Source organism: Pseudophryne corroboree, chromosome 2 (assembly GCF_028390025.1).
Source record: "Pseudophryne corroboree isolate aPseCor3 chromosome 2, aPseCor3.hap2, whole genome shotgun sequence".
NCBI lineage: Eukaryota > Metazoa > Chordata > Amphibia > Anura > Myobatrachidae > Pseudophryne > Pseudophryne corroboree.
In genome coordinates, this window is record NC_086445.1 from 684,197,879 (window position 1) to 684,221,748 (window position 23,870).

At 44.2% G+C, this 23,870-nt stretch overlaps 1 protein-coding gene across 1 annotated transcript in view; it reads right to left on the reverse strand.

Annotated features, from left to right (window-relative positions):
• Nucleotides 1-23,870, reverse strand: part of EIF2D (eukaryotic translation initiation factor 2D) — a 118,678-nt gene that overhangs the window by 75,221 nt on the left and 19,587 nt on the right. The window contains exon 3 of the mRNA XM_063955170.1: nucleotides 5,003-5,086. Within this exon, the coding sequence (XP_063811240.1) occupies nucleotides 5,003-5,086 (84 nt within the window). The remainder of the gene's footprint in view (nucleotides 1-5,002; nucleotides 5,087-23,870) is intronic.

A 23,870-nucleotide genomic window follows, 5' to 3' on the forward strand; every position in this document is an offset into this window, starting at 1 on the left:
CCGTAATTTCCGGCCGACGTGAATGTTTTTATTATAGTTTTGCCTATTCAGTGTCTCCAATGTATTGTAATAGATGTTTATAAGAATGTGAATGAGAGTAACACTGTGATCTATTTGTTGTGAAAACGGCAGAGGATAAATACCACATAATACTAACCAATTCTAACTAACTCAATTATGACGTCACTTCCTGTTTAATTTCTATTGGGCACATGCCCTTTAAATATCAAGCAACTGCCACACTCCATTATGTCTTGATAAAGGCCCAGGCCAGGGCTGAAACATGTTGACAACAGGAGTGTGAGTAGTTATTTACCTATTGGATATTTCAAACAAAAACTTTTCTGCTGCTTTGGAACTTTTAACAACTTTGCCAATTTTTGCTGCTATTTTTCTATTTTGTTTATTTTATGGATGGACTCCATTTTAAGTGTTCATGTTTGTGATTTTTATTAAATTTGTATACCCCCCTGCTTCCACTTGAGGAGAGTGAATTTCTTTGGGGAGCCAACATTACCGCTTTATGAACACAGTCCGGGAAACAGAACTGAAAGATACCTTTATGGGAGTATCATCACACCGAGCACTGTGAGTTGGGGTACGCTTGAGTGGACCCATATTTCACTCCTTTCCATACTAAAGATAACTTGATGTGTTTAACACCCACCTTGCGAGTGTGAGTTCTTGGGTACGCTTCATTTATATATATATTTCCATCCTAAAACATCACGCCGGGCGTAGTTCAAGTAGGCAATGCCACGGCATTGGGCAAAGAAACCTTGATGGGCTTATAGCCTCTTAATCAAAGTGTGAGTGGGGTACGCTCCTAAGCCACCTCTTGATCATATAAAAAATACACTAAGAACTGTGGATACATAAAAGGAATCTACTACACATTGGTCTTTTTTTTTTTATTCCCTTACATGTTACTATACTCTGGAGAAATTCCATCAGAACATTCGCTTTGAGGACTCCATTACAGGAACCTTCATTAAGGGACGTTATGGTGATTTTTATTGGTCTATAATTTTGTGTTAAAGCGCTGTGGTTATAAATACAGATCTCTGATTTTGTGGTAGTATTTGTTGTTTTGGAGATGTGGTGACATCTCATGAGGTCTGCTATACCATAGCTGCTGAGCGCCTGTTCTGGAACACACCCTAACCATACTGATTTACATTGCAGAGATAGCTACAATGCATGGCAGCATATTGTCAGATTTGTTTTCCTAATCATTATCTAAAAATCTTGTGTTTTTGTTTTTAATACATTCTAGTGCAGACTCCATATTCTGGTGCCAAAAAACAAAAATAGTTTATTAATGATCCCTTTAAATGACTAAATAAAGGCATACATATTGCAAGCTTTAAACTCACCTTATGGTGTGCTAAATCCATATTCTAGATTTATAAAGTGTTGTATGATTTAATAAACTACACGGAATAACAGTGACATGGCATTAGGACACAGTAAGCAGGAAGGGACAATGGAAACAAGATATTTAATAAAATGAGGTAGAAAAGGAACTAGCAAATGCAGACCATAGGTACATGACTGATATGAGCAGCTGTATTGTAACAAGACCAAATATTCTGTATTTTGTTTTTTTCTAAGTTGCTAAATGTCAAAAAAGAATCTGTATTCCTATAATATTCTTTCATACTAAGTCTAAAAGTGTTTTGACTGATGCTGCTGCTAATTTAGAATTAGTTGGCTTTAAAATTACCATAAATAGGCTTCAGTGACTACCACAAAGGTCCAGGAACAATTGACATTTATATAGATTTTAATTGTTTGATACTGAAAATACAGGTGGTCTGTGACCGCTATTGTAAGAAATTTGTGGTCACTGGTCAATTGTACTAAGGGAGTTCTATAGGCTCTGAACGTTACATGTGACCTCTCAAAGGTCAGATCTATCCAATTTGATATGTGTACTATGGAGTACAGACTGACATTACGAAATTATGACAAATCATTTAAAGTTGACCATGCTATGATCTTAACAAAAGAAAGTGAAATTTGAGCTAAGGGTGGAACTGTTGGGATGCAGGGCACAATTCCAAGTCTCTTTTCACAGGGAGATTTTGTTTCTATGGGATCCTTTACTGAATGCCTCAAGAAACTTTCACATCTGAAGTGTGATGTTAATTAAACTTGTGTCACTCTCTCCAACTTTTATTCCTTACAAAGGAATTTCTCTGTCTTCACTTGGAGGAAGTATCTAATGTTCTTGTTTCATCCCTTAACAGTATGGGAGGGCTGACGCAGGCTCTCTTTTCGCTATCTAGGATTTTATCCATGAGCCCTGACAATGGTGCACTCTGCACTCAAAAATGGGACAATCTATGATGATAGATGATCTGCCTCTCTTAGCACACCACGATTCCACTTCCACACCCATCTTCATTCAGGAATGCTGTCAAGTATTTTCATTTGGCTTTTACTAAGGCTTAGTTAACCTAAGCAAATAGACTGATTTTGCCCAATGGGCATCATTCAGGCAGACCAGCTATAAGAACGGTCTGTCAATTAGGTTCTCAACACAGAAAAATTAGCTGAAGGTTATGGCAAACTTGGTGTCCACCCACTGTGCACTGTTGCCGAAGGTATTGATCTCACCACAATGAATGTATGTATGTATGTATGTATGTATTGTTCCCCCGTCTTCTGTTTAAGGGTCATTCTAGTCCCAGAAAGGAAAATAGTCAGTCAGGTCAACCATGGCAAAAAATGTTTGTTTGCTTTTGTAAGTAGAATGCCACTAATTGTGTGCCTATTAAAAATAAATAAAAGGTATTTAAAAACATGTAATATCACTTAAGGCCCATACACATTAGACGATGTCGCTCTGTGAGCGACATCGTCTAACGTCTCCCCCTCCCGGGCCGGCCGGTCGGCGGCCGCCTGTACGCACTGAGCGATATGACCGCTCATATCGCTCAGTGACGTCACACCCCCGCCAGCCCTGTATGAAGGTCGTGGACGACAGTCCACATCCTTCATGCATGCCCTACCGACAGCGACGATCGTTGCCGACCCGCGGGGCCGCGCATCGATCGTCGCTGGCGGCATACACACTTAACGATATAATGAGCGACGTCGCTCAAGGAGGGGGAAAATGAGCGACGTCGCTCATTATATCGTTAAGTGTGTATGGACCTTTACAAGCAGTCAGATGGCAGGCATCCGCAACCCTCACAAAACAGCATGCAAATTGTATATTATATTATAAGAAGCATGTTCTTCATCCCATGCTTAGGCCACAATACGGCTTACTGTTTACTATGTCTGGGGCATGACTTTCCCATTTAGCAGTGAACTAAGGAGTCAGTCTCAGTATACACCGTTTCAAAGGTTTATGAAGGAAGGGGCAGGTTTTACTCCCATAACATGTAATTGCCATAGCTTTGTCCATACATTAAGTGGAAAGCATGCTATGTGCTGCTTGTTGGTGGATTGTATGCCACTACTCCTAAACATTTATATTACAATTATAAAATATATACCTGTAACAACCTAGGCTTTCTTAAATATGTTATTTGTTGTCATATATAACCAGTGACTCGTGTACTAGAGTGGGCTAAGAGCTCCCACCAAAAACTGTCATGTCAGGAAAGTTAAATTTTCAGTGTGAATTGCTATATGCAATTAAATAAAAAACGATCTGAATCAATGCTGTGTTTCTGGGGCTGAAACACACATTTACGGACATTTAAAAATCAATATAAAAAATAACCAGTTTTAGCCTTCGAAATGCAACATCGTTTTCTATCGATTTTTACGGACTTGAAATTGATATAAAATCGGCCTTTAGTTAATGTTCCTCGCTAGACTTTCATCGTCTGCAGATCCGCTCTGTCAGTCCCTCCATTGGTTACCGGTATTCTACCGTATTAAATATAAAATACTTTTACTGACATACAAGGCTGTTAACCAAACTGCACCAACATACATCTCTCTGCTCTGCACAAGATCTACGTCTCTCATCCACACGCATTACTTGTTCACATTCAAAATTACAGGACTTTATCCGGGCTTCACCTACTCTGTGGAATGCCCTCCCGCGCACAATAAGCCTCGCCTCTAGTCTCCAAACCTTTAAACGTTCCTTGAAAACTCACCTCCTCAGACAAGCCTATCAAATCCCAGACCCAGCCACATAACCTTCAGTGCTTCCCTATCTAATTACATCCTCTCTGTACAGTACACATAACATCACATATCTTGTCTTTCTTTACTCTAACACCCTCCTGACACTTGGCCAACATTGCTGGGTGATCATATCATACAACCCATTAAGAACCTAGCAATCTGGTGGACCATTATGCAATAGGTAGCATATATCCTTGTGTATCAATGCCTATTTCCCTATAGATTGTAAGCTTGCGAGCAGGGCCTTCCTACCTCTATGTCTGTCTGTTTATACCCAGTTTTGTTCTATTACTGTTGTTCTAATTGTAAAGCGCAATGGAATATGCTGCGCTATATAAGAAACTTATTAAATAAATAAATAAATGTAATCCTAAGTGCTTTACACGTATTTCCTTACACCCTAGTGACTAACGTTCTGCTTATCCAGAGAGATCTGTGGAAGTCAGTGTATTCCAACACACACACCACCTGAGAAAGTCATGGCACGTGACAAAACACATTGGGTAGATATGCATATATGAGTGTGAGCAATTGTAGGCAAGCATTCTATTGTTTTGTTTGATAGGTTACTGTGAATATTCTAGTAAAAAACTTAAAAACAGTGAAATTAGATTTTCTCTTTGACGAAAAAGAACAATATAGACAGTAAACATATGGCCGTGATTGACTGTAAATTGTTGCTAAGCAATACGCTTCAGGCAAAACCTCTCATATGACAAGAGCACAATTCTGCTTGAGCACAATGGCCTGGTAAGGTAACATTCAATACAAAGTTTTGCATAAGTACATTACTGCTTATTCTAAACACATTCAATATTAAGAAAAAACAAAACAAAAAAACGTTTACCTGCTCCGCCTATCATTTTTTCAAGCACTGGTGGCCAGGTATCGAAAGCTGGGAGAAGATCTGGATAACACCACAGAGCATAAACTGTGTGGATATAAACAAAAGTACATATTTTTCACTTAGATATAGTTAATTTATGCTGCTTTAAAGATATGAGGAGAGATGTAATAGCGTCCGAGATTGCCGAAGGTGCGGGATTCCGACCGATCTCAGACTTTTTACATCTTGCCTAATATCTGCAATATGTCAATTATATTTTTTCTCTATTCGCCTTTTTTTTTTGTAGGACATTGGTGCAGATGTATTAAACCTGGAGAAGTGATAAAGCAGTGATAAGTGCAAGGGGATAACGCACTAGCCAATGAGCTCCAATATGTAAATTGACAGTTAGGAGCCGATTGGCTGGTGTGTTATCATCTTGCACTTATCACTGCTTTATCACTTCTTCAGGCTTAATACATCTGCCCCTAAATAGCTTCATTAACTACAAAGTTTCATATACACAATATATAGGCATTTGATGTTCTAGAGTCTTTTACATGCACTATTATAAGGACCAAATAATATAAGTGGACAGAAACACACACATCTGCTTCACTTCAAATTTGAGATAGTAGTGAAGAAGGGTTATTTGTATAGAGCCGCAATTGATGCATAGTACACTATGCTGCAGCAAAGCTTTGATATGTACTAGCAGGCATGCACATTTTGCTACATACTCAGAGTTGATAGTAAAAGCGAGAGATTCTACAAACTTTATATAAAGTAGGTAGCATAAGCGGTATCATCCCCATTTAAGTAACAGGAACAAGGCACCAGGAATACAACAAAATCTGTGACTTCACTGGTAGCAAAAAATATGGTCAAAAACAAAAGTACACAGTTCATACACATTACAGTAAATTGCAGGAAAGTGTGGTGGTGAAGAATCCAAACCACATGAAACCCGCAATATGCAAATTAACAAGATGCAAATACAAAATATGTTAACAGTTTTAGTCCATAATAATAAAAACAGTATATCAGGCATACCCTCACACACTTCCCATACCAAGAAAATATAAAAAAATAAGAATTTACTCACCGGTAATTCTATTTCTCGTAGTCCGTAGTGGATGCTGGGGACTCCGTAAGGACCATGGGGAATAGACGGGCTCCGCAGGAGACTAAGCACTCTAAAGAAAGATTAGGTACTATCTGGTGTGCACTGGCTCCTCCGTCTATGCCCCTCCTCCAGACCTCAGTTAAGGAAACTGTGCCCGGAAGAGCTGACATTACAAGGAAAGGATTTTGGAATCCAGGGTAAGACTCATACCAGCCACACCGTACAACTTGTGATAACCTTACCCAGTTAACAGTATGAACAACAACTGAGCATCACTCAACGGATGGCTCATAACAATAACCCTTATTAAGCAATAACTATATACACGTATTGCAGAAAGTCCGCACTTGGGACGGGCGCCCAGCATCCACTACGGACTACGAGAAATAGAATTACCGGTGAGTAAATTCTTATTTTATCTAACGTCCTAGTGGATGCTGGGAACTCCGTAAGGACCATGGGGATTATACCAAAGCTCTCAAACGGGCGGGAAAGTGCGGATGACTCTGCAGCACCGAATGAGCAAACACAAGGTCCTCCTCAGCCAGGGTATCAAACTTGTAGAACTTTGCAAAAGTGTTTGAACCCGACCAAGTAGCCGCTTGGCAAAGCTGTAAAGCCGAGACCCCTCGGGCAGCCGCCCAAGAAGAGCCCACCTTCCTTGTGGAATGGGCTTTCACTGATTTTGGATGCGGCAATCCAGCCGCAGAATGAGCTTGCTGAATCGTGCTACAGATCCAGCGAGCAATAGTTTGCTTTGAAGCAGGAGCACCCAGCTTATTGGGTACATACAGAATAAACAGCGAGTCAGTCTTCCTGACTCCAGCCGTTCTGGAAACATATATTTTCAAAGCCCGGACTACGTCCAGCAACTTGGAGTCCTCCAAGTCCCGAGTAGCCGCAGGCACCACAATAGGTTGGTTCAAATGAAACGATGATACCACCTTTGGGAGAAATTGGGGACGAGTCCGCAATTCTGCCCTGTCCATATGGAAGATCAGATAGGGGCTTTTACATGACAAAGCCGCCAATTCTGACACACGCCTAGCCGATGCTAAGGCCAACAGCATGACCACTTTCCACGTGAGATACTTTAGTTCCACGGTCTTAAGTGGCTCAAACCAGTGGGATTTCAGGAAATCCAACACAACGTTAAGATCCCAAGGTGCCACTGGAGGCACAAAAGGGGGCTGAATATGCAGCACTCCCTTAACAAACGTCTGAACCTCAGGCAGTGAAGCCAGTTCTTTTTGAAAGAAAATGGATAGGGCCGAAATCTGGACCTTTATGGACCCTAATTTTAGGCCCATAGACACTCCTGACTGTAGGAAGTGCAGGAATCGACCCAGCTGGAATTCCTCTGTAGGGGCCGTCCTGGCCTCACACCAAGCAACATATTTTCGCCATATACGGTGATAATGCTTTGCTGTCACGTCCTTCCTAGCCTTTATCAGCGTAGGAATAACTTCATCCGGAATGCCTTTTTCCGCTAGGATCCGGCGTTTAACCGCCATGCCGTCAAACGCAGCCGCAGTAAGTCTTGGAACAGACAGGGCCCTTGTTGCAGCAGGTCCTGTCTGAGAGGCAGAGGCCATGGGTCCTCTGTGCGCATTTCTTGCAGTTCCGGGTACCAAGTCCTTCTTGGCCAATCCGGAACAATGAGTATTGTTCTCACTCCTCTTTTTCTTACAATTCTCAGCACCTTGGGTATGAGAGGAAGAGGAGGAAACACATATACCGACTGGAACACCCACGGTGTCACTAGCGCGTCCACAGCTATCGCCTGAGGGTCCCTTGACCTGGCGCAATATCTTTTTAGCTTTTTGTTGAGGCGGGACGCCATCATGTCCACCTGTGGCAGTTCCCATCGATTTGCAATCTGTGTGAAGACTTCTTGATGAAGTCCCCACTCTCCCGGGTGGAGGTCGTGTCTGCTGAGGAAGTCTGCTTCCCAGTTGTCCACTCCCGGAATGAACACTGCTGACAGTGCTTGCACGTGATTCTCCGCCCAACGAAGAATCTTTGTGGCTTCTGCCATTGCCATCCTGCTTCTTGTGCCGCCCTGGCGGTTTACATGGGCGACCGCCGTGATGTTGTCTGACTAAATCAGCACTGGTTGGTCTCGAAGCAGGGGCTCCGCTTGACTCAGGGCGTTGTATATGGCCCTTAGTTCCAGTATATTTATGTGCAGACAAGTCTCCTGACTTGACCACAGCCCTTGGAAGTTTCTTCCCTGAGTGACTGCCCCCCATCCGCGGAGGCTTGCATCCGTGGTCACCAGGACCCAGTCCTGTATGCCGAACCTGCGGCCCTCGAGAAGATGAGCACTCTGCAGCCACCACAGAAGAGACACCCTGGCCCTGGGGGACAGGGTGATCAGCCAATGCATCTGAAGATGCGATCCGGACCACTTGTCCAACAGATCCCACTGAAAGATCCTCGCATGGAACCTGCCGAAGGGAATGGCTTTGTATGAGGCCACCATCTTTCCCAGGACTAGCGTGCAGTGATGCACCGACACCTGTTTTGGTTTTAGGAGGTCCCTGACCAGAGTCACTTACTCCTGGGCCTTCTCCTCCGGGAGAAACACCTTCTTCTGTTCTGTGTCCAGAATCATGCCCAGGAAGGGCAGACGCGTCGTAGGAATCAGCTGCGACTTTGGAATATTCAGAATCCAGCCGTGCTGTTGCAACACTTCCTGAGAGTGTGCTACGCTGATCAACAACTGCTCCCTGGACCTCGCCTTTATGAGGAGATCGTCCAAGTACGGGATAACTGTAACTCCTTGCTTCCGAAGGAGTATCATCATTTCCGCCATTACCTTGGTAAATATTCTCGGTGCCGTGGACAGGCCAAACGGCAACGTCTGGAATTGGTAATGACAGTCCTGTACCACAAACCTGAGGTACTCCTGGTGAGGTGGATAAATGGGGACATGCAAGTAAGCATCCTTGATGTCCAGAGATACCATAAAATCCCCCTCTTCCAGGCTTGCAATGACCGCTCTGAGCGATTCCATTTGAACTTGAATTTTTTCATATAAATGTTCAAGGATTTTAAATTCAGAATGGGTCTTACCGAACCGTCCGGTTTCGGTACCACAAACATTGTGGAATAGTAACCCCTTCCCTGTTGAAGGAGGGGGACCATTATTATCACTTGCTGGAGGTACAGCTTGTGAATTGCCGCCAGTACTACCTCCCTTTTCGTTGGGAAGCTGGCAAGGCTGATTTTAGGTAACGGTGAGGGGGAGTCACTTCGAATTCCAGCTTGTATCCATGAGATACAATTTGTACAGCCCAGGGATCCACTTGCGAGCGAACCCACTGGTTGCTGAATTTTCGGAGACGCGCCCCCACCGCACCCAGCTCCGCCTGTGGAGCCCCAACGTCATGCGGTGGACTTAGTGGAAGCCGGGGAGGACTTTTGTTCCTGGGAACTAGCTGCATGGTGCAGCTTCTTTCCTCTACCCCTGCCTCTGGCAAGAAAGGATGCACCTCTGACCTTCTTGCTTCTCTGAGAACGAAAGGACTGCATTTGATAATACGGTGCTTTCTTAGGCTGTGAGGAAACCTGAGGCAAGAAAGTCGACTTTCCAGCTGTCGCTGTGGACACGAGGTCCGAGAGACCGTCCCCAAACAATTCCTCACCCTTATAAGGTAAAACCTCCATGTGTTTTTTAGAATCGGCATCCCCTGTCCACTGCCGAGTCCATAAGACCCTCCTGGCAGAAATGGATATTGCATTCATTCTAGAGCCCAGCAGGCAAATGTCCCTCTGGGCATCCCGCATATATAAGACGGCATCTTTTATATGGCCCAGGGTTAGCAAAACAGTATCCCTGTCCAGGGCATCTATGTCCTCTGACAGAGTATCTGTCCATGCTGCTACAGCGCTACACATCCAGGCTGAAGCAATAGCTGGTCTCAGTAGAGTACCAGAGTGTGTATACACTGACTTCAGGATAGCTTCCTTCTTTCTATCCGCAGGATCCTTTAGGGCGGCCGTATCCTGAGACGGCAGGGCCACCTTCTTAGATAAGCGTGTCAACGCCTTGTCTACCCTAGGGGAGGATTTCCAACGTAACCTGTCCGTTGGCGGGAAAGGGTACGCCATCAGTAATTTTTGGGAAATCACTACTTTCTTATCAGGGGAACTCCACGCTTCTTCACATAACTCATTTAATTCATGTGACGGGGGAAAAGTCACTTCTTGCTTTTTCTCCCCAAACATATACACCCTCTTGTCAGGGACAGGGTTAACCTCTGAAATGTGCAATACATCTTTCATTGCAATAATCATGTAGCGGATGGCCTTGGTCATCTTAGGCTGTAAATGTGCCTCATCATCGTCGACACTGGAGTCGGACTCCGTGTCGGCATCTGTGTCAACCATCTGAGATAGTGGGCGTTTATGAGACCCTGACGGCCTCTGAGTCGCCTGGGCAGGCCCGGGTTGAGACCCCGGCTGTCCCAAGGCTGCAGCGTCATCAAACCTTTTATGCAAGGAGCTTACATTATCATTTAAGACCTTCCACATATCCATCCAATCAGGTGTCGGCCCCGACACCACATTTATCTGCACTTGCTCCGCCTCCACGTAACCCTCCTCATCAAACATGTCGACACAGCCGTACCGACACACAGCACACACGCAGGGAATGCTCTGACTGAGGACAGGACCCCACAAAGGCCTTTGGGGAGACAGAGAGAGAGTATGCCAGCACACACCACAGCGCTATATAACCCAGGGATTTTTACTATAAAAAGTGATTACCCAATAGCTGCCGATTTTATGTCTTTTGCGCCTAAATTTATGTGCCCCCCCTCTCTTTTTTACCCTTCTTGTACCTGGATACTGCAGGGGAGAGCCTGGGGAGCTGCTTCCAGCGGAGCTGTGAAGAGAAAATGGCGCTGGTGTGCTGAGGAAGAAGGCCCCGCCCCCTCAGCGGCGGGCTTCTGTCCCGCTTTCTGTGTGAAAAAATGGCGGGGGTTTTTACATATATACAGTGCCTGACTGTATATATGTATTTTATGCCAAAAAAATACTTCAATTGCTGCCCAGAGCGCCCCCCCCCCCCCCCCGCACCCTACAGTGACCGGAGTGTGAAAGTGTGCTGGGAGCAATGGCGCACAGCTGCGGTGCTGTGCGCTACCTTAAATGAAGACAGGAGTCTTCTGCCGCCGATTTCGCCGTCTTCAAGCTTCTGTTCTTCTGGCTCTGCGAGGGGGACGGCGGCGCGGCTCCGGGAACGGACGATCGAGGACAGATGCCTGTGTTCGAACCCTCTGGAGCTAATGGTGTCCAGTAGCCTAAGAAGCGCAACCTAGCTGTAGACAGGTAGGTTTGCTTCTCTCCCCTCAGTCCCTCGTAGCAGTGAGTCTGTTGCCAGCAGAAGCTCACTGAAAATAAAAAACCTAACAAATACTTTCTTTTACTAGCAGGCTCAGGAGAGCCCACTAGGAGCACCCAGCTCTGGCCGGGCACAGATTCTAACTGAGGTCTGGAGGAGGGGCATAGAGGGAGGAGCCAGTGCACACCATATAGTACCTAATCTTTCTTTAGAGTGCCCAGTCTCCTGCGGAGCCAGTCTATTCCCCATGGTCCTTACGGAGTTCCCAGCATCCACTAGGACGTTAAAGAAAAAAAAAAGGTAACCTGGCGCCTATTAACCAGTACAAATACCTTCAGCTTAATCAATGGGCATACTCATCCCATAAGGACACAACAATGTAAAAAAGGTAGAAAAGGCGCTGGTATATGGCTGATAATAAATTTTATTAAAACAAAATAGATATATTAAAAAAGGTTTATCATAGTAAACAATTACCGGCTGGCCGCAAATACAAAAATGATCCCTTAGAACATATTCATTTATTTAAACCTTATCACAAAAAAATTGTAGTGACCTTGATAAAATGTAACCAATAACAGTCATCAAATTTCAATCCACTTTATCTATACGTATTATCCATAAAAAATGAGAAGTAACCAGCAAGAAATAGCTATTGCCAGAGATTGTACATATGGGGTATTGTTTTTCCAGTTGTATGTGCAGGTATTAATTTTGAAACACTGCAAGGCTCAGCATTTGGAATTGAGAATCAGCGTGCATATATTAAGTCACTTTGTTTGGAAATTGTCCCACTGATATATGTATATAACTCAACATGTTGAGGGTGAGCAAACGAGGAAAATATGCAGTCCGTAAATCAACAGGAGAAAAAAAATGTGTGCGTTACCGCTATCCTCCCAGTCACTGGTGCTTTTAACCATAGATAGTGGCCATATCCAGAGGTAGTCATAGATCTGTCCGCGGCAATCTCCTGTCCGCTGCTGCTCCCTCACGGCAAAGGCTCTCACTGGCTAGGTACAATTAGTGCTGCAGTTTAAAAATGGCATGTACCGCTGGCCACCATAAATGGGTTGGTTCTCCTCTATGTGGAGCGCTGCTGCACTGTATCGCGGCCGGCTCCGTAACTGGCTGATGACGCGTTTCTCCGCCTTCTGTTTGTGGGCGGCTTCCTCAGATCAGCCTGTAGCATGCTACGTGTGGCCTCCTTTTAAACTAAATGAGATTCGTTTCACGTGGACATTCAATGTACAATCCAAGTCTCGGTTAGTTATCTTGGCTACTCAGAAACACTTTGTTTCAGCAAACTGCTATATATTCAAAAGATACTAGTTACATAGTAACAGTGGGATCTGGTCTGAAGATCGACACTGTCTAGGTCGACAATGTTTAGGTCGACATGAGGTTTCCGCATTTTTTTTCCTTTTTTTGGACTTTTTCATACTTAACGATCCACGTGGACTACGATTGGAACGGTAATCTGTGCCGAGCGAAGCTGCAGCGGAGCAAGGCACCTTGCCTGAAGCATGGCGAGCGAAGTGAGTCATGCGAGGGGACACGGTGCACTAATTCGGTCTCCCGGTCACTATATGCAGAAAACGACACCCAAAAAAAAAAACTAATGTCGACCTTTAGACCTGTCGACCTAGCACATGTCGACCTAGAAACCCTGTCGACCTAGTGACTGTTGACCTATAGTGGTCGATCTAAACATTGTCGACCTAGACACTGTCGATTTGATGATCCACACCCGTAACAGTATGTGGACAGCAGACGCTAATACATATCCAAAAGATACTGATTACATAGTAACAATATATGGAAAACAAACGTTGATACACATTTGTAAAAATAGCAACATAATTACAGCGTCGGCTGTCCACATCCTAGATTGTCAAAGGAGAAATGCATACGAAACATAAATAATATTGAAAACAATATTATAACAATATAACACAGGATTAAATATAATCAATGTGTTTCTGGAGAGCAGATTTATAAAGTATGGCTGTTATTATAGTTTATAGAAACTACTTTCCTGTGTCCGTTCTCTATCACAAAATCCTAAGGACATTCAGGAGAGTTGTTATTCCACTATCTCATGAGTATACACATTTCATAGATAGATAATATAATAATACCATAAAGACAATTACCATAAAAAAAGGGAGAAAATGAAAAAATTAATAAGGGAAAAAGAGAAAGGAAAGGAATGACCTACATATATATCCATGAGCATATACATAGTTATCTCTATCTCTACATGTATACTGCACAGCAAGAATACCCTAATGGCCTTAAGATGGAAAAAAAGAGAGCGCAGACATACACCTACAGTGTATCTGCAAGCCAAATTATGTAAACAAAACACAGCGCATGTAGCTGTAGCTCTACATTAGTACATATTAGTACATATGCGGAGAATGAATATGTAACCTAATACCACGAGCTGTGAGCTAGGAACCACCTTCTTTGTCATAGTTATACAGTAGACCACTTACCCATACTCTCCTTAGCTGTTTTGGATTCCGGATGATAGGTCGACCCCATATGGTCAATATGTCGACATGTAAAAAGTTGACCGCGCGTAAGGTCAATGTGACAATAATGAACGCAAGTATTGTTTTTTATTTTTTCCAACTACTTCATCATTTACCATCCACGTGGACTAGGAATGGGAATAGTAACCTTACCCAAAGCATGGTGAATGAAGCATGCAAGGGGACGCGGTACACATGTACTTTACCATAGAAAATGACACCCCAAAAAAAAAATAAAAAAAAAAATGTACCAGCCTTTTCTATGTTGACCATTTACATACCAACATTTTGAATGTTGTCCTTTTGTACATGTCAACCTTTTCATGGGTCTATCTTCATCTGTCTATCTGTTGACCTTCGGATCCTGTTAACATATTGCATGCCGACCATATGGGGTCAATCTATTAATTGTCGACCTAATTCTGGTCAACCTAATAATACACACCCGCTGCTCCTACTCCTCCAACATAAACCCCATTCCACATGACTGGACTCTTTAAAAGCATAGTTTACACCAATATTTGTGTAATTCGCATATCAGCAGCCCACGCAAAAAAAAAAGTAGAAAACCTACTTTTCTGTTACAGTATTCAGTACTCTGTTATAAGATCACTGCCTCAGCAGTATTACTACATTTGTCTTAAGGACCATACACACTAGAATTTTTTTTTCCATAGACAGGAGCAATAACAACGGTTGTGAACGACCAAATCGTTTAGATTGTTCAAATTTTTCTAGTGTGTACACAGCAAATGATAAACGATGCACGCCCCTGTGGTCAATGGAAGCAGGCTGTGAGTCATCCATGTATGAAGCTCCATCCCAGCAGAGCAGATAGTTCGTCGTTCACATCGTTTGTAAAATTGCTCAGTGCGTACACTCAATCTCATTTGTCAGGGAGTTCAAGGGAAATCGCTCATCTTCTACACTGTTCATCTTTCAAGTCTTCTAGTGTGTGTCTGTGTGTCTTTAGATGCATTCTACAGATCAGATGTTGCCATCAGCAGCAGCTGGCACCAGGCTTTGAGTAACGGCAAGTCATGTCCCTCAGAACGGTCACTGAAACCAACCAACCGTGCCCTGGACCCCTTACCGTAGGAAGTTTAACTTGACAGAAAATGACGCGCATTGAAAGAGCAAGTTGCTTTTACTTACAACTCTGTCTGAGGTCCACTGTGCTTATTTGTTACTCAGTCTTTATTGATGGAGTGTATATACTAAGGAGATTTATGGTAAAAACTTACCTTTGTTAAATCTCTTTCTGCGAGGTACACTGGGTTCCACAGGGAATAACATTGGGGGTGTAGAGTTGGATCTTGATCCGAGGCACCAACAGGCTAAAAGCTTTGACTGTTCCCAAGATGCTCAGCGCTGCCTCCTCTATAACCCCGCCTCCGTGCACAAGAGCTCAGTTTTGTTAACCAGTCCAATGCAGTAGCAGGTAAAAAGACGACAACCGTTAGTAGCCACATACACCACATTCTCACGAAAGGAGAAGGTAGCAGCGGATAATGCCATACCAACGCAAAGAAGCCAAGTGCGTCAGGGTGGGCGCCCTGTGGAAACCAGCGTACCTCGCAGAAAGAGATTTAACAAAGGTAAGTTCTTACCATAATTCTCCTCTGCAGCGGGGTACACTGGGATTCCACAGGGAATAACATCGTGGATGTCCTAAAGCAGTTCCTCATGGGAGGGGATGCACTGTAGCGGGCACAAGTACCCGGCGTCCAAAGGAAAACATTCTGGGAGGCGGAAGTATCAAAGGCATAGAACCTTATGAACGTGTTCACTGAGGACCACGTAGCCGCCTTGCACAATTGTTCAAGAGTCGCACCACAGCGGGCTGCCCAAGAAGGTCCAACCGACCGAGTAGAATGGGCTTTGATGGTAGCAGGAGCTGGAAGGCCAGCCTGTACATAAGCTTGTGCAATCACCATTCTAATCCATCTGGCCACGGTCTGCTTGTTAGCAGGCCAGCCACGTTTGTAAAAACCATAAAGGACAAAGAGGGAATCAGATCTCCTAAGAGAAGCAGTCCTCTTCACATAAATACGGAGAGCCCGAACCACATCCAAAGACCGCTCTTTGGAGGATAAACCTGGAGTGGTAAAGGCCGGAACCACAATCTCCTGGTTAAGGTGGAAAGATGACACCACCTTAGGGAGATAACCAGGGCGAGTTCCAAAAACCGCACGGTCACTATGAAAAATCAGAAAGGGTGACCGACAGATGAAGGCACCAAAGTCTGAAACACATCTAGCAGAGGCAATAGCCAGCAGAAACAGGACCTTAAGAGTAAGCCACTTAAGGTCCACAGACTCAAGAGGCTCAAACGGAGACTCTTGTAAGGCATCCAGAACAACCAACAAATCCCAAGGAGCCACAGTCGGGACACAGGGAGGTTGAATCTGTAAAACACCCTGAGTGAATGTATGAACATCAGGCAGAGTCGCAATTTCTCTCTGAAACCATACCGACAAGGCAGAAATATGAACCTTGAGAGAGGCCAGACGAATGCCAAAGTCCAGGCCCTGTTGCAGAAAAGCCAAGAGTTTGGCGGTACTGAACTTGTATGCATTATAATTGTTAGTTGCACACCAAACAAAATAAGAATTCCAGACCCTATGATATATCCGGGCAGAAGCCGGTTTACGGGCCTTCAACATAGTTTGAATGACTGCCTCAGAAATCCTTCGGCCCTCAGTACGGAAGCTTCAAGAGCCCCGCCATCAAAGCCAACCGGGCCAAATCCTGGTAGACACAAGGGCCCTGAACGAGGAGGTCTGGGCATTGTGGAAGCAGAAGAGGACGCTCTATCGATAGACCAGAACAGACGTAGTAGAAGCTTTGGCCGCTAGGATACCTGCATCCGATGCCGCCTCTTGAATATAATGAGAAGCTGTCGCAATGTATGAAAGACACTGTCTTGCATTATCAGGAAAATTAGATGGTAATTCCGCTTCAACTTCCTGAACCCAGGCCTCTATAGCTTTGGCAGCCCAAGAGACCGCAATAGTAGGCCTACGCACAACCCCAACCAGAGTGTAAATGGACTTTAAGCAACACTCCACACGCTTATCCGTCGGTTCCTTCAGAGAGGTGACGGTAGCGACAGGCAGAGCAGAGGAAACCACCAGACGTGCGACCTGCGAGTCCACTGGCGGCGGTGTTTCACAATTTTTGCTTAACAGTGAGGGGATAACGAGTCAGCATCTTCTTAGACAGAGAATTTCTTACCTGGATATTCCCAGGATTCCTGACGTATGTCAACTAAATGGTCAGAATGTGGTAAACTAATTTAGTAACCTTTTGACGTTTAAACTTATCTGGTTTCTTAAAGGTAGCTGGGGGTTCTTCATCATCACCAATTTGAAGAATCAGCTGTATAGCCTCCAAGAGGTCAGGAACATCCACGTGGGTCAGGGATTTTCGCCATCAGAAGCATCTGCGTCAGTGTCTGAGGGGTCAGTGTATGCGCATCTTCGTCAGACGAAGTATCTGTAACATGAGTGGACTGTGAGGATGGAAGGGCCCGCTTAGAAGACACTTTGGTCTTAGGCGGGCGAGGGTTAGAATTTTGCTTGGCCAAAGACTGATTTAATTGCAGTAACTGAGAGTACAGAGCATCTGCCCAAGGTGGATTAACAGCAGGGACAATATGTGGCTGTAATGACAGAGGAGGTCCCATAGGGGGCGCAAGTCTAGTTACCAACGTAATCAGTAAATTAGAAAATGTAGCCCACGGTGGGTCAGCAGTTGCCCCTGTTGCAGGAAACTGACTAGGGGGTACAAAGCACCCAGCACCTGAACCCTCAGCTGCAATATTTTCCTCAGAGACACCCGTCTCTTGAGCACTGCCAGACGCGGGGTCTGTCACCTCACCCTGATGAGCAGACATTATATGAAAGCGTTACCCTAGGGTGGAATAGAACAATAAAGCAGACAGAATAACTAACAAAAATCCCCCTGGTTAGTGTGACTACAGGCAGAGCACACACAGAGGATTTAAGAGGTAAATGGTTACTGTAAAACACAGAGAAAATACCAACAAAAGTATATCCTGTGAAAACCACTATATTATATGAAAACCCTGACGCACATAACCCCCTTCAGGGTACAGAATATAGGGATAGCAGTAGAGGCGAGATACACGGAATGGAAATCACACAGCAGCTATTGGCACACACACACAGTCACATGTACAATGAAGAAATCATCACAAACAACAATAAAACTGCCCCGGACTAGCAATACTGTAGTAACTGCACTACACAAGTAAAGCTAATTAGGTCTATAGATATAGCAATGCACAGTAAAGACTGGATGTATATCACAGGGTACTTATACTAAATAACCCTGACAAAGTGCACTTGTTCTTAAGTATTCTACATGTCTTGAGACAGTGTTAGTTAAGTGTCCTGTAAATGCACAGCGCAATGATGCAGGCGGCTTTACAGAGGAGGCATTGCCCAGCAGTCCCAGATCAGCGCAGCTGTGTGTGTAATGGCGCCCAAACGCAGAGAGAGAGAGAGAAAGAGAGCGAGCGAGAGAAGAAGAAGCTCCAGAGCGGGAACATTGGCAGTAAATGGCGCCCTGGGGCAGGGGCTGCAGGTCAGAGCCAGATCCCCTTGCTGGACTTCACCAACAGTACTGCGGACCTTAAAGAAATGGATTACTGTAGAAATCCAGCCTGTGCCCTTGCCTTGGTGGTATAGTGGGGTCCCCGCACAGCGCGCACACGGTCTGCCTCCCAAAGACCGCGTCGGATCGCAGTTTGCAGCGGGTCCTGCCTGGGGGACCTTCTCACCTCCTCCTTTTAGTGGCCACGTGATCCCGGAGAGCAGCGGTGATGTGTGTGTGCCCTGATGAGAGAACCAGAGCCTCCGCTGTAGTTACCCGGTAACAAGGTCGCGTGAGTGTACAGCGCCGCTGGGAGGTGAGGGAGCCGCACCAGGATGTGTCAGAATGGCACACAGCACTTTTAAGCCTATGCTGCGGCTCTGAAGTCTCCTTTCTTCATCTGAAAGCTCTTTTCAGAGTTGCTCAGCGCAGCCCTCCCTGTAGTCAGCCTGCACTGCAGGCACCAACTTACAAACTGAGCTCCTGTGCATGGAGGCGGGGTTATAGAGGAGGCGGCGGCGCTGAGCATCTTGGGAACAGTCAAAGCTTTTAGCCTGTTGGTGCCTCAGATCAAGATCCAACTCTACACCCCCAATGTTATTCCCTGTGGAACCCCAGTGTACCCCGCTGCAGAAATCACTTTAACGTTCTTTACACATTACATCACAGACTAGTGTAAGTCAGAAGTTTTGTTTTCATTTGGGGAGGATCAACAAGAGGGAAAGGGGTGAAGAAGCTAAGGAAAGATATGAAAGTGAAATTTGTAGCTGTCTTGAAAAAACTGTTTCAGGTACAGAGGCAATTAGGAAGCTGCTATTATTGGTACACGGTATTGCATAATAGAAGAACAGGGGTTACCTGTTCCTGGCAATCCAACCGTATCAAGGTTGACTTCGTTATTCAGAATACTTTTTTTTTAACTGCATTAGGCAGACAGAAAAAAAAAATATATATATAATAATAATAATAATAAATATATGTATAAGGTAGGGCGATGATCTAAAGTACTTACCCAGTCCATTTTATTCTCATTTAGACAGCTCTGATCTTTTCATTTGAAACAATGCATCATTAAAGAACCACTTGCTAGCAAGGGCGTGGTAAGGTAACGCTTTGTGAACATGACTTATAATATAATACATTAATCATACACACACCTTATTTCCCAACACTTGATTCATTAGCATGAGCAAGAGGAAACTGTCACAATGTTAAACTGTTTATGCGATGTTCTAAAAAAAAAAAAAAAAAGACCAACAAAAAAATTAAAATAAAAAAGCATTAGAAAACTGAACCCCAGCCCATGTATGCGTGAGCCCTGGTGCCTTGGCTTTTAAGGACTTTTACATTTGTTAACTCAATATCCATGCCATTAAGGACTGTTCATCTTGTCAGCTCCATATCCTGAAGTTTATAAGGAATCATGTTGTAATTAGCCTCTGGGAGATGTAATATACATGTTTCCCAACCTAGCAATGATTTAAGGTTTAACCTGCTTAGCCCAAGTGAAAGTGCTCCTAGTCATACACTCAGACCCACGTTGGCTATAACATGCAGCCACATAAGCATTACTAAGCTGCACATTAATATTTCAATGCCATTGGGTAAAAGCAGTTTGTTTATAGAACTTCTGCATAATGTTCTGTGTAACAGTCTGCGCACACAGTGACCAAATATAAAAATACTTATTTAAAAGATAACCAAAGCGATAACATGTCCTGTTTGCTAAGAATTACGAATGTCCGACATCATTTTCTACTGCATGGGCGGGATGTGATGCCGCCTGAGTTTGGCGGCCATGCGGGAGACCAGCTGAACTCAGATGGTTTTTTAAAGGGGCAATCACTGACAGGGCATGGTTTTGCCTAGTAAGTCATTCCTCTTTAAAAAAACGTCCAAGTTCGGCCGGCATTCCGCAGCATTGCACCCCGCCCCATGTGTGAATTCGGCACAGGTCCTTTATGGCACATTTACAGGGAACTGGGCTACCTCTGATCTATGCCTTCATTTTCAGTAGAAGAGGAAACATTCATGCTTCCAGTGCCTGTGATAACTTCCTGAGTATGCCATTATCTTCTGGCCATCATCGGCATCCTCATCATCTAATAATAAGTATGATTCATGAATTGTGATCAGCTGCAATTATTATTAAGTGTAGGCTGGTGTGAACAAGTATCACTGAGATATTTCCATTATACACTAAAATGTATGTCTTCCAAACTGGCAAGAAAATGATCACAGGCTACTGTGAAAGTGCTCTGTAGATGGTCAGTGCCAACCAGGCAAACTCAGCAAACCTCCCAACACCCAACGTATCAGCATCAGGACACAGCCAAGTGCCCTCAGAAAAGGAAGACTGGTCATATTACATTGGCATCATGGTCAGATCATTAAGGAGCATACACACGGTGCGATGTAACCTTAAGATTTTGACTATATAGTCAAAATCATAAGGAAAGTAATTGCAACTTGCACCGTGTGTACACAGCTTGCGATACTGATGCGCGTTCCCGTGGGGTCGGTATCGCAAGAAAAGATACAGTGCACAATCTAGTACACAGTAAAGTCAAAATTGTCACTTAGTAAAAATCACAATCAAAATCTCAAGTAAAGATAGTCAATATCAGTGGTTCAGGGCTCCGGGGAGTTCAGGGGAAATCGCAAAGTCAAAATCGGAGATAGAGATATCTCACCGTGTGAATGCAACTTACACCGACACGTCACCTTGGGCAAAATTAATACTTTTGAAGTTTTAGATAACTCCAAAATGCTCAACATCCCCTTCGGTATCCGGTTGATAGATAGACACCATATGTTAGACAGACATTAGGTCGAAAGGGTCAAAAGGTCGACATGAAAAAGATACAGTACGTAAGGTGAACAGGGTCAAAAAGGTCAAACAGCAGACCTGAACCTATATGGTAATAGAATTTCAGAGAATTGGTCACATGTGTTTGCAAAGACATGTTTAGCTGTTGAGCCGCGCCAATGCCTCTCTGATATCAGCAGTCCTAACAATACATAAAAGCAGTGCCCACATAGGTACATGTGATTTGTCCACAGTAAGGCCTCATGATAAAGGCCCATACTAAAACACATCCAGACAGTGAGATAACTTACCCGGGAGCCACCCCCAGGATCTCCCATTAGCACTACAAGGAACAGCATGCCTTCCAAATGCTGCTCCCATTCAATGCCTCTCTCACACATACGGACAAACAGTGGAAGTTGCTCTATCATTCCTGGAGATAATTATATATTAAGTGCTAGAAAAGGGGGAGGGGTCACAGACAAACAGCAGACAGAGAGATGGGGGGGGGTGCTTCCCTTCCTCTTTTATCCCCCCAGCACACTAAAAAATTACCTGTAACCATACCTGAACCTATATGGTAATAGAATTTCAAAGAATTGGTCACACGTGTTTGCAAAGATGTGTTTAGCTGCTGAGCCGTATGTGTGAGAAAGGCATTGAATGGAAGCAGCATTTGGAAGGCATGCTGTTCCTTGTAGTGCTAATGGGAGATCCTGGGGATAGCTCCCGGGTAAGGTAGCTCACTGTCTGGATGTGTTTTAGTATGAGCCTTTATCATGAGGCCTTACTGTAGACCAGGCATTCCCAACCACGGTCCTCAAGGCACACCAACAGTGCAGGTTTTAGTGATATCCAGGCTGCAGCACAGATGGTTAAATCAAAATAACTGAGGTACTAATTAAGTCACCTGTGCTGAAGCCTGGATATCACTAAAACCTGCACTGTTAGTGTGCCTTGAGGACCGTGGTTGGGAATGCCTGCTGTAGACAAATCACATGGCCCTATGTGGGCATTGCTATTATGTAGTGTTAGGACTGCAGATATCAGAGAGGCCTTGGCGCGGCTCAGCATCTAAACATGTCTTTGCAATCACGTGTGACCAATTCTCTGAAATTCTATTACCATATAGGTTCAGGTATGGTTACAGATAATTTTTTAGTGCGCTGGGGGGGATACCAGGGGGGGGAAAGTACCCCCCCTTCTCTGTCTGCTGTTTGTCTGTGACCCCTCCCCCTTTCTAGCACCTGATATATAATTATCTCCAGGAATGATAGAGCAACTGCCACTGTTTGTCTACAGGGTCAAAAAGTCGACATGAAAATGGTTGACATAAAAAAAGACAGACTTTTTTTTTTTTTTGACATGTTTTTGGACTATTTCATACTTTGTCTATTCATGTCGGCATAGAATTGGATATGAACCTTGTGGCGAGCGCAGCGAGCAACAGAGCCCGAAGCGTGACGAGCCCTGCGAGGGTATGCCTTTCTACAATTGGGGGTCCCAGATGACAAAACTATCCACACAAACTACAAAAATGCAAAATACATGGTGTCTACCTTTTTTGTGTCGACCATTTTCATGTCGACCGTTTGACCCTGTCGACCTAATGTCTGTCTAACATATGGTGTCTATCTATTGACTGTCTAACTAGACACTTTCTATCAACCCACACTCTCCCCTTCCTACATCCTTGTATTGCTGTGCACATCATGCCACCCAATATTCCAGGGAGACAACCAGTGACTGGTGTGATTGAGGATTGTCCCCATTCACTCAAAATGATCATCTCTGTATGTTTGTTAATGACCATCAACAACACATTCCTGTCTAATAAAAATAATAATAATTTTATTTATATAGCGCTCTTTCTCCAATAGGACTCAAGGCGCTTAACAGATACATAGCATAATGTAGTACAGAAAATAATGAAGTACAGTACAGCTTTTCATAAAATACAGAAGCATGAAGATTCTAAAGGCACATTATGGAAATGCTTGAGTAAACAGGAAAGTCTTGAATCTACTTTTGAAGGATTCTATAGTTGGGGCCTCTCGCACTGTGCGGGGAAGTGAGTTCTATAGAGTCGGAACCGCATGACTAAAAGCTCTACCCCCAGATGAATAACGGGAGATTCTAGGTACTGCTAAAAGTCCTTCATCTACAGATCGCAGTAATCGAGTGGGGCAGTATGGTATCAGAAGCTGCTTCAGGTACCTTGGGCCCTGGTCATGTAGTGCTTTGAAACTCAGTAAGCCAATCTTGAAGATGATTCGCCATCTTACAGGCAGCCAGTGAAGAGAGTAAAGTATGGGTGTTATGTGGCTAGCACGGGGCTGGTTGGTTAACAGCCTGGCAGCTGTGTTTTGCACCAGCTGTAAGCGGTGCAATTCTTTTGCTGGGAGACCAAAGTAGAGGGCATTACAGTAGTCTAATCGAGA